Below are 12,288 nucleotides of genomic sequence, written 5' to 3'. Positions count from 1 at the left end.
ACTGTCTTTCACTGAATAAGTTTTGGAAAAAGGGAACTGTGGAAATTCCATTTAATTAACTATTTTCTGTGTTTTCTCGCTTCTCTTTGTCTCTCTTGTGCTTAACCCTGGAACCTCCACCTAAACTTCTCTCTGTTCTTCCTCTCAGCCGTTAACTTTACAGATGGCTTGATGTTTGAAACTCCTCCTCCTCCCCCTCCCCTCTCTACTGACCCAGTCCCAACAATACTTACCTCAGAACCAACCACACCAGCCCCTACAACTGCTGCTCCACCCAAACCTACAACTACTACCACTACTACTACTACAACTACCACAACTACTACTACCACCACTACTACAACAGCTTTCACCACGGTTCTTCCTGTTCGGCCCATGTCTCCTAAAACAGTGGATTGGAAAATGCTGGGTATCTGATAATGACACAGTGTGCATTGGCAATGCCCACAGTATAGATTAATTAGATCAAATCAGTGTGTCTTCTTGTTTAGATGACATTTATTATGTAGGACTGACTCGGTTAGCAGACCATTTAGGACAGGGCATGATTAATGTTCGCCCTGTTCCCTCACGGACACTTAGATTATGCAGAATTAGTATTGACATTTGCTTTACAAATAGTTTAGTTGCATTATAAAATTAAATGCATGATGTTGCTCACTAAACTATGAGATATTTAGAAGAAAAGGTTAGAAATGAAATCACACATGCTAGCATATATTGCTAACATTTTCTGGCTAATGTATTCAGCTGTTTTAAAGACCCCATGAAAGTTTTCTTTCTTGTGTTGACATATTTATAGTGACAGTATTTACAGGTGGTAAATAGCTAAACGCTAAACATAGCTGTAAATACAGCTATGTTTTTAATAGCTAATAAGCTTAAACTAACGTCTGCTATGAACTATGAAAACTATGATTTGCTACTTGCTATTGCTAGCAGATGTATAAAGGCCCTGATATTTTCTTTCTTTTGTCGTTCTTTTTTGTTTTTTGCTCAAGTGTAAAAAAAAGTTTGACAAGAGCAAATGCAACAATATACCATTTTCGTACATTCTGACACCACCCATGCTGCTGAAAGTGGTGTTTAGATGAAAATTTAAATATGTGCCGCATGCTATAATCTCAATAGCATAAACACCCAACAAAAAATGACAACGGTGAGAAAAGAGGAGCTGGAAGCCTCAGTTCGAAAGTATTTACCGGCCGGCACAAACTTTTCCGAAAAGTTCACTTTGGTGAGTTGTTTCAAACTACCGAAAAAACTCCAAACGAACTTTGTTTTGACCAGGTTTAGTTCGAAAAAATGTCACACCAGTTTGTTCTTTGATTTTGCTTGACGTTTATTGAGGCCTTAAGAGTGAGGTCACATTTACCTTTATATGGCAAAAATCTGTGGGTTTGTACACAAGAATTTGCAACATTTACCAATAAAAAACATTCAACGTTTTTTAAAGTGGTGCTTAATGCATCACTTAATGCATATATTGATACATGCTTAATGCATATATTAATAATGCACAGGAAGTTTTGCTAATGTGAACGTGAAGGAAATGTTTTCATTCTAAAGAAAATGTTATTACACAAAAATTTTAATATGCCACAAAGTGCAGGATGATAGCCATATTTTTGGTCTAGTCTCCCCAGAGGATCATATATACCTGCTAAACATTTTGTTAACTATACAAGCAAATAGAGGACCTAACCTCAAAGCTAAGTAATCTATATTAACTAAAAGATACAAAAGTCAAATGTAAGTTTCATGGGGTCTTTAAGTTTAAGTATGTGTAACCTAACCAGTTTCTGTATCAGAAAATATTTAAGTGTACTCCTCTCCCACCTGTTCTGCATAGCCCCGAATGTAAAAATCTGGAATCTGACCGTGGATGCTAACAATGACTATGCTAACGTCAGCTGGAAGCACAACTTCTCCGTTGACAGCAGCGAGTTTGTGCTAGAGTTCACACTGGACAGTAAGCGCCAGATGCACCTATCGAGAGCTTATAAAGGGACACTAGATTTTACTGGGCCTGCTGGAGACCCAAATCATACTCTCGTAATGTTTAATTGGGCCTCATGTATATGGCAAATTTACAGAACATCACAGTAAACATTACAGGGAGCTCAGATTTATTTGAAAGGGAGGTATTGTAAATGTTGTTTGAATTGTTCAGCATTTAGGATGTCTCCCTGCTGTGATCCTCTGTAATGTTCTTTTTCCACTATATTTGTTTAGCTTGTTAACTTAAAATGTGTTTTAACACCAAACTGAGGCAGTCCCCCAGCATGTTACTCAATAATATCATATCTACCTACAATACTGCATTCTGCTTTGTGTCATCAGCAGTCATGCATGTCCCCTTTAGAAAGCTCTTTTTCTCACTGGTGGCTAAGAACAGGGAGAGATTTGTCTAAATCTATGAGGGGGAGAGACGCCTTGAGACTGAAAAAAAAGAGATGACCAAGACCTGCTCTAATTGGGCCACAGAGAATTTTGGTCAGCAAACTAGTGACTTTGAGGCACCCAGTAGTCCACTCTTATTATTTAAAGTACTGCACTCACTTAAAAATTTTAGAAGTTTTGTCTTGTTTTTTTACAAGTAAAAATATATAAACATTTTAGGTGTGAATGTATGTGAGTATTAAACAATATAAGATTTGTTTTCAGAAAACATGCTGCAAAAAATATAATTTGTTTAGCTTTTTAGCTTAAAATGAATGTGTGTGTGTGTGTGTGTGTGTGTGTGTGTGGATAGATAGATAGATAGATAGATATTAAATAATGTAAATATTTTCTTCTTTTAATCTTGAACCTTATTAACTCAATCTAATAATGTAAATATTTTCTTCTTCTTTTAATCTTGAACCTTATTAACTCAATCTGTGTCAAAACGCTATGGGAACGAGAATACCCACTCCGCCATGCTTAAAAATCCCTGCCTAGTGTCACAACTAGTATAAGAAAACAGAGGAATCAGGAGTGGTTCCCATGTCAATGTTGTAAAACCTGACAAACATGAGTGGAGAAGACCAGCCCGCAGCATTACAGATATCTGTATCAACACCCCATAGAGAAAGGCATTGTAGACTGCCACACTTCTCGTAGAGTGGGCTCTGACCCCCAAAGGTGAAGAGATGGCAGAGGACTCATAATCAAAAGATATCACATCCACAATCCACCGTCTTATGGTCTGCTTGGTCACCGGAAGACCTCTCTTGCGCGGACCAAAGCAAACGAATAACTGGTCAAACTTCCCGCACAGGGCAGCTCTGTGGACATAAGCATCCAGTGCAAACCAGATTAAGGGAGGAGGACAGAAGGCCTGCAGCACAATGGGCTGTGGAACTATGGTGGGCACGTTAGGCACATACCCTGCTAGGGTAAAAGAATGCTTTAGCCATACCAGGAGCAAACTCCAGAAATGAAGGGGCCACAGAAAGAGCCTGAAGGTCACCGACACTCTTGAGAGAAGAGACAGCCAGTAAGAAAATAGTCTTAACTGTGAGGAACCTCTCTGTTTAAATCAAACAGAGAGCTTCCAGGATGAAGGCCAAATCCCAGGATGGGACTCTAGAGCGCAAAGTAGGCCTCAGCCTCAAGGCACCATGGAGGAAACTTGTAACCAATGGGTTCCTCCCCAATGACTGGCCACTCAGAGGGGTGTGGTAAGCAGCCATGGTCACCACGAACACCTTCAGGGTGGAGTGGGCTAACCCTGTGGAAAATTGTTCCTGCAGGAACTACAGCACTGAACCAACTGGGCAGTTGACTGGGTCCAGCTGACAGATATCACTCACCGAAGTGTAAAGGTTCCACTTCAAGGAGTACAAATTCCTCGTGGAAGAAGCTCTGGATTGGAGAATGGTCTCAACAACCTCACTTGAGAGACCGGAAGCTATGAGTTGGCTTCAGGGGCCACACCCACAGTTTATCTCCGGGGGTGAAGAATTGAGCTCCCCACCTGAGATGGTAGGTCCCTCCTGACGGGAATCTCCCAAGGAGAGCCATTGAGAAGGGCCACCATGTCCGAGAACCATATTCGGCCCAGCCAGAACGTAGCTACTTGCAATGTGAGGTCACTCAAGATGCAAACAAGTCCACTTGGGCCTGGCCGAACACCTTGGGGTGAAGCCTCCATTCCCCGGGACTCAACCCCTGCTTCGACCGGATGTGTGCTCCCTGATTGAGGTGCCCAGGGATGTAAACTGCTCTCAGGGAGAGACCACCGACATGTTGTCTGTTTGGACTAGCACATGATGGCCTCTCAGGTCTGGGAGAAAGTGTGTCAGTGCACGAAACACGGCCAGCATCGTCAGGCAGTTGATGTGCCACAAGAGATGTCGGTCTTCTCACAGACCCTGAGCTGAGCAACCACTCATGATCACTCCCCAGCCTGTGAGGGATGCATCTGTCGTAAGCATTACGCAATGACATGAAGCTCCCAACACAGGACCCTGGGAAAGGAACCAAGGATTCCTCCACAAATCCAAGGCCCAAAGGCATTGCCGTGTGATCTTGATAGTGCGGAGCAGGTTGCCCCACGGGGAAAACCCCTTGGTTCTGAGCCACCACTGCAGGGGTCTCATGTACAGCAGGCAAATAGAATCATGTTGGATGCAGCTGCCATCAGACCCAACAGTCTCTGAAACTGTTTGACAATGAGTGACTGGCCTAGCTTCACCCTCTTCATGGCTGCAAGGATCAACTCAATCCAAGCAAGAGACAGATGTGTCTGCATCGTGGTTGAATCCCATACCACACCCAGATAAGTGATTCTCTGTACTGGAGAAAGCACACTTTTCTTGGCATTCAGCCATAACCACAACTCTTTCATATGGGTAAAGACATCTTGATGCCGAACTGCCATCTGCTCCGATTGAGCTAATATCAATCAAGTCAAGAGGCGACGCTCCGTTTCTGAGCCTCTCAATATGAGGAGCTGCAAGACAGTTGGGGCTACACCCGCCCAGCAGCCCCAAGGACCTGAGAGCGGTGAAGGAGGAACCGCTGGAATGCCGCCGACTGCTTCTTAGCTTCCTGTAACTTCTCAACAACATCATTGACTGCGTCGCTGAACAGGCCAGTAGGCGCAAGCAGGCCATCCAGCAGGAAGAACCTGTCCTTTTCTTTGATTTTGGACAGGTTCAACCAGAGATGCCTCTCCATAGCCACAGATGGCTGCCATAGACCGGCCAATAGCTCTGGCGGTCTCTTTGGTGGCCCAGAGAGACAAATCTGCAGTCCGATGAAGCTCTTTAATGTCGTCGGACCTGACCTCCTTGCCCTCATCAAGATCATTTAGCAGGTCGGCTTGGTAAGCCTGCAATCAGGGCTGAAGATGCGGGCTGAAAACGGTTACCCCCATGATCTAGACACCTCAGTGTGCAGATCTGGAAAAAACAAGGCCCCAGCTGGAGGTAGTGGCCTAGAACGCAAGAAACGATTGTCCAGCTTACTCTTAGGACGATCGTACTTCTTCTCAGCAGGCCAATGGATCTTAAGCTTGGCCACCACAATTATCACTACCTCCAGCAGCTTCTCGTACTGGATGTACTGAGGTGACTGAGGCTGCCTCGACAGAAGCGGGACCCGAGCCGTAAAGAAAGCTTGTCAGAGCTCCCTCCTTGAAGAGCGTCTGGTGGGAGCAGAGCATGTGCAGTGAGAGCCACTCACAATACGGACAGTCAGCCCCCTCGAGAGCTTACTGAGCATGCTCCACTCCCAAACAAACAAAGCAAAGATCATGAGTATCCCCACCTGTAATGAAGCACGGGCAGGGAGGGACACAGGCTTTCTCACACTCACCATAATGAAGTTGTGCACTGGCACAAACACACACACACACACACACACGTTTCTCAGACAAACGGAGACACAGATCGCTTACTGAAGAAGCAGAAGCTAACACTGTTTACACCAGACATGCTGTTAAGCTTCCTGGTTGCTACGTCATCCCGCCTGTGACATCTCGCCATTCCATTGGATGGATTTCACACGTGCTTAAGAGTGTGGTCACGCAGAGGCGTTCCCATAGTGATTTGACGCAGCTCGAGTTCCTGAAGGAGAACAACACATTATATTATTAAGCTCATACAATATATAATAATAATAATAAAGGTAGGATTTTATTATTAATGGGATTTTAAAAGGATTTTTTTTCTTTTATTATTTTTACTTGAAACCAGGACAAAAATACAGATTTTTTAATTTTTTCCCCCAGTGCCTATAGCATTTTAATTATTTTTTTAATTACACAGATGAATTCCTACAACTGTGTTCTGTTGTGCCTTTGCATGTTAAACTGGTCACAGCATAGAAAACGTACATGCCATACATAACTAGTGTTTGACTAATGTATATTCCTCTACCAAAGTCTCTCTCTCTCACTCATTTTCTTGCTCTCTCTCACTTGCTCCTTCATCCTTGAGCAATCTGTCCAGCTCATCAGATGCTCACTCCACCCTTACCTTAGCCATTGGCTTCCCAGCAGCACTCGTTGTCTGGCTGCCCACAGCTGCTTGGCTTAATGTTCATATTGGCAACCATTGCCCCATCCCATGATTGGATTATACCAGCAAGCCTGCCATATCTGATTGATACCCCTTGGGCTTTGTTTTTTGTTTCTTTTCTTTTCTTTTCTTTGGTAGACACATTTCAGAGAAAGATAATGATGAGGTGAATGTTTCCTACAAGGTTTCCTCAAGGGGAGAGTCAGAGTAACATATTTAATCTTGAAACATGTTGTACAGTACATCCTGATGCAATACCCCACCAAGCAGGTGAAAATGTAGCTGTAGGGATCTGGGTTTCATCCAAGAGTTGCATCAAGACTGTGGACTCATTTGTTTTATACTAAGGAGTACTGCATTATTATTGGATTAAATTATATCAGGACCAATACAGGACCCACACACATTCTCTAAAAGTACTTCCCATGTAAACTCACTATCATTATATAGCAGTCCCTCTTCCTCATCCTGTCACCATGTCCTGTCAATATTGTGGCGGCTGCATGCATTCTGTGTGAGGCATGGTGTGTGACAATGTATTACTAGATGTAGAAGATCATCAGCCCATATGGGATGTTTTGTTTGATCTTAAAGCAGGACATTGTGACATTTGAAGAGTTATCAGCCCATTTTGTACATGCAATATGAGAATAAACAAAATGTAAAAATAAATTTTTTTGCACATGCACATTGATCCTGATGGAGAGGTAGAGAATTGTATGGCTTTGGAAGGCAATCAGCACATTTATCAAGCTATTAAAGAACTAGATATATACATTTTCCTAAAGGAAATATCAGTGCTTGCAAGGCCACAAACAATAGTGTTAAAAAGGCATGCAAGAAATAATGGTTCTATATCAGCTATCACCTAATAGTAACCTGATATTGGGTGTTTTATTGTTCATACTTAATTCTCTATTTTTACAATACCTTCATCGTCATCTTAACATCTAACGTCATCATCTAACACTCACTTATATATAACTACATTTAGACCGCTTAACTTAGTCATTGCTATCAGGATGTGAAGAGACTTTCAACCAGTATAACAAAAAAATTTTTTGAACCAAATCAACTACCCTGCCTTTAAAGCTTTTGAGTTTTTTGAATGTACGAATAAATGGCAATTGTCTAAAAGGGATAAATAGCTCATAACATCAGCTTGTAGCTCTTGTAGCACTTTCAGGCTCTATAATTGAATTTTGATCCAATGGCTGCTTGCTTCAAGTGCTGTTGTATATGATCACATTTTGATATGCAGGTATCTGCATCAAACTCATGCCAACCCATGAGTTGCACAGTGCATGATGATTTCATTTAGGTTGCTTATGAACATCATGGAACCTCATTGCAACATCATGCCCACCTTTTGACAGTGCCATTGGGATTTGTCTCTCCACTTCTTGGCTTCCTCAGAGATTAGATGAGGTCTATGGGTAATTGAGACAAGGTGCACCTCCCTCCACTCTAGACCGGAGTTCATTATAGCAAATCCAGTGTGAGATATTAAGTGGCAACTTCACATCAAAGCTTTTAACAGGCGTCACTGAAGCAAATGATGCCCCTAATACACCAATGCCAGACTTTGATGTGTGCTGAGCGAAGATATTCCAGTATTTTTGCTCCCAGCATGCCTAAAATATTATTTTCATACAATCTCACTTAAGAATTATTGCACCGAACAGAGAAGAATCTCAAATATAGAGTGGATAGGGATGCAGCACATTTCCTCAATTAACAACCATGACTTGCTATCTTAGTTTTGGTCAGTTTAGCTTGATGGGCTCGGTTTCATGGGCACCTCTCTTGTGTCTCCTCCTGAAGGTAATGGGTCGATGAAAAGCATACAAGTAAACCACCAGCCTCCCATTAAACTGGCTGGGCTGGTGGCCGGGGCCAAGTATCGGTTGCGGGTGTATTCCCATGAGCATAACTCCATCAGCAGCGACTATGTCACGTTCGAGACAGGCAGAGGTAGGAGTGGCCAAGACACAAGGGAGAAAGAAAGGGTTCAACATGTGACCTCGACCTACAGCAAACTGTATTTTGTCATATTTACAAATGAGTAACTGTCACTGGTAACTGGTAAAGCATTGTGCTAGCAACGCCAAGGGCATGGGTTCATTTTCCAGAGAACAAAAATAATATTGTGAATTTGTCATTGAAGATCATTTTTCGAAGCTTCAGATGCATTAGCAATCTTATTTTTCCAGCATGATGCATACTGTATGTGCCTCAGGTGTTGCGAGCAAGATAAAATCTCACGGCATTTTGTGTAAGAGCACGCTCAATAAGATATTGATCCTCATGATGAAAAGAGTCCTTGAGCCGTGTAAATGTCATTTTAGGTGAGTTGTTTGTTCTGTTTTCCAGGTATAGAAGATTGATCTCATAATCTTCTCTCTCACTGATAGATCCCTCTGTGATTTTCCACATAAAAATGCCACTATCAGTATTATATTATATTACATATTTTATGTATTTATTTTTATTTATTTTATTTTATTATTTTAAGTGTTCGACAAGCACATAAGATGCAATGTTCAAAAGTTTGGGTACAGTAAAAAAAGTTTAAAGAAATTAATAGTTTTATTCAGCAAGAATGCAATACATTTTTCAATCAGGATAGTAAAGACATTTAAATTTATATGTATAACTTATATTTATAATTTACAAAAGACTTCTATTTAAAATAAATGTCTATTTATCACAGAATCACGAAAAATATGTATCACAGTTTCCACGAAAAATATTAAGCAGCACAACTGTTTTCTGATGGATTATGTATATCCAAGTGCCTTTCAATAGAGAACTGGAAAAACAACTAGTTCACTCTCTAGAACCACTTTATAATATCAGGAGAGACTAAAATGTTTTGCAAGATGCATCTATTAAAAAGAGTGTTTTTTGAAGAGGGGAGTATTTGATGATGCGATTAAACCGAGCTTTACTCAGGTTCCGTTTTCATCAGATACCTCTTCATGGAGAGAGTGTCCTGTGCTCTGATGTTATTATCAGCATGGGTAATTCAAATCCAGATCCATTGTTCTCTCCGCTAATGTGTTTTTGATAAAGGATGGCTGTCAAATGACTCCTACCATGTTGCTGAAATTCAGTGAGATTAATTAGGGTCTCCATTTAGTGTTAGTGTGTTCAGCTGTTCTCCAGACTCGATAAATCATGCAGAAAGAGACCAAGCTTCTTAATGTGTAAAATGATCTGTGGGAGTTGATTTCTGCCATTCTACCTTATGTGTATACCGTTACGAAACTTAAACATTCTGTACCTCTCTTTTTCTCCTCTCCGCCTCTCTGTGTGTGTTCGGTTGTTAACAGCCTACAAGGAGCAGGAAGACATCGCTACTCAGGGCTGGTTCATTGGGCTAATGTGTGCCGTTGCTCTATTGGTTCTCATCCTGCTCATTGTTTGTTTCATCAAGAGGAGTCGTGGAGGAAAATACCCAGGTAAATGCAGTAAATACACGAGGCACAGGTGATCACTTTCCATAAATCGTAATATATTAACCCAGGGTTGTTTATTTATTATATGTAAATGATCTTTCTTTTGATGCATTTCAGTTGCAGTTTTGAATTTGCATGACTCTTATCAACTGTTTTATGTATGTTTTTTTTGTGTGTGTGTGTGTTTGTGTTTTTTTTTTTTTATCAGTGAGAGAAAAGAAAGACCTCCCCTTAGATGCTGTTGACCATAAAGACCAAGATGGTTCATTTGACTATCAGTAAGTTTGCACTTTTTATCAATTTTACTATAAACGTAAGCTTTTTCCATAAACAGCAGGTTCATATTCGGGAAAGAGCTTTCAATAATCTTACTTTAGAATTGTTAATATGCACTCTCTGCTATTTACGATATTGAACCTGTTGACAAATAACTTTGTTTTACCTGTTACAGGTCCTGAACTTAGCTCTCACCCTGCAGAGGGGAAAATCCCTTTCTCATTTTAATCAAAAATAACAACTAACCAAGTAAACCAAACGAATATTAAATAACAAATTACTTAAATACCCTCAAAAACATTTGTTGATGAGTCTTTTGTATTAAACACAAAATAAGCTTGCTGGTGGTTAATAGATCTGTTTGCTGATCAGCAGTTGGAAAACAATGCACCAAATTCTCAGGAAACTGTGTTTGCCGTGGAGTTAAAAACTCTCCAGTGCACATCTTATCACCATCCTCACCAACATCAGTTACTGTAAATGAGTCCTCCCTGTACAATTCTATCTCTGCTCTCTAAACCAGACAGATCTCATAACTTCACACCCTGAAGTCCTATAATGGCAGAAAGAAATCAGTGTGCACTGTGTTCACACTGCCCCAACAAACACCAACGTCCAGCGCTTGACAATCTTACTTTAGTATTATTTATATACTATCATAGTGTTTATTAATATTTTGAATAAAAATACGAACTTTTATTTTTAGATTTTCAGTTTTCATTTTCAGTTATGCTATATGCTTTTATTACTTTTATTTCAGTTTTATTAAGTTTAATACATCAGCTTAAGCTTATTTACAGCAAGTGCTAAATTTTTTAATTTTCAAAGTTTTTCATCTAATATTTAGATATATATATTTTTAGATTGATTTCAATTAAAGAAAACTATTTTGAATCATTTTAGCTTAAGTGAACAATAACAGCACAGTGCTTGATGGCTTTTGTTCGGATCGGTGTGTTACCCTGTTGGCATTTGTTAAGGCAGTGTGAACTTTAACAAACAAACTTTTTTTCTACCTGTCATCCTTAGTTTGTTTTCAAGGTTTTGTTGTATAAGCCCATATCTTTCAAGATGGTGTGGATATTACAACCTGGGTGCAAAGAGTAAAGGGAAGTGTCAGTGAGGGCTTTAGGCAGACATTATATGCAGGGCTGGATTGGTAATCGGGCATACCGGGCATTTTCCCGGTGGGCCGACGCACTTAAGGGGCCGACAGAATGTTTTTTTGCCGAAAACCATCACGCAGGGACAGCGAGCAGCCAGTGGCCCATTGGTTTGTCTCCTGTATTGACCGCGTAAACATCCAATCACAATGCGCTATAGACAGAGCGATGAAGTATTTTGCTCCGCCTTTATAAAGATCGCATCACCCCAACTTCTTCCTCGTCGGCTTTTCCCACGTTTTCACAGCAGATTTATCAAGAACAGGCTTGCTCTGCGGTGAGTGATGCGGGTCAAAGAGCCAGGCAGGAGGAGAGGAGAGTAGTTGAATTGTTAAAGTGCTTGATAGGGACTCGCAACGGAGACAGGAATCTAACCTATCCTAATGTGTATGCGCGGCTGCACGCCATGAGTGTGGAATGCATAAACACTTTTTAATAAAACATAAATTCGTCCCACGCGATTTTTTTAGCCAAGTCAAGTCAAGTGTGTTCATAGAGGTTTCCATGGGCCAATGCAAATAAAGCTAGATTTAAATAAAAAAAGACACGATATTTTCGGACCTGACATTTTATTCTTATCCAAAACAAGATGTGATATGAGTGTGATACATAGGCTACATACATACACTACCAGTCAACATTTTTTGAACAGTAAGAAAAATCCAATAGAAAGATCCAAAGATCAGCATTTATATGAAATAAAAAGCTTTTGTAACATTATACATATACCATTAAAAAGCTTGGAGTCAGTATTTTTATTTTATTTATTTATTTATTTATTTTTTGGGGGGGAAATTATAGAAATTAATACTTTTATTTAGCAAGGATGCTTTAAATTGATCAAAAGTGACGATAAAGACATTTATAATGTTACAAAAA

At 40.4% G+C, this 12,288-nt stretch overlaps 1 protein-coding gene across 1 annotated transcript in view; it reads left to right on the top strand.

The window, feature by feature from the left end:
• Positions 1-12,288, top strand: part of LOC107552978 (neurofascin-like) — a 53,913-nt gene that overhangs the window by 31,943 nt on the left and 9,682 nt on the right. The window contains exons 26-30 of the mRNA XM_016235077.1: positions 149-409; positions 1,853-1,972; positions 8,334-8,483; positions 9,845-9,973; positions 10,179-10,248. Coding sequence (XP_016090563.1) covers positions 149-409; positions 1,853-1,972; positions 8,334-8,483; positions 9,845-9,973; positions 10,179-10,248 — 730 coding nt within the window. The remainder of the gene's footprint in view (positions 1-148; positions 410-1,852; positions 1,973-8,333; positions 8,484-9,844; positions 9,974-10,178; positions 10,249-12,288) is intronic.

The sequence above is a fragment of the Sinocyclocheilus grahami genome, unplaced genomic scaffold, assembly GCF_001515645.1.
Source record: "Sinocyclocheilus grahami isolate Dianchi unplaced genomic scaffold, SAMN03320097.WGS_v1.1 scaffold2.1, whole genome shotgun sequence".
Classification (NCBI taxonomy): domain Eukaryota; kingdom Metazoa; phylum Chordata; class Actinopteri; order Cypriniformes; family Cyprinidae; genus Sinocyclocheilus; species Sinocyclocheilus grahami.
This window is presented reverse-complemented; position numbering and strand designations above follow the sequence as displayed.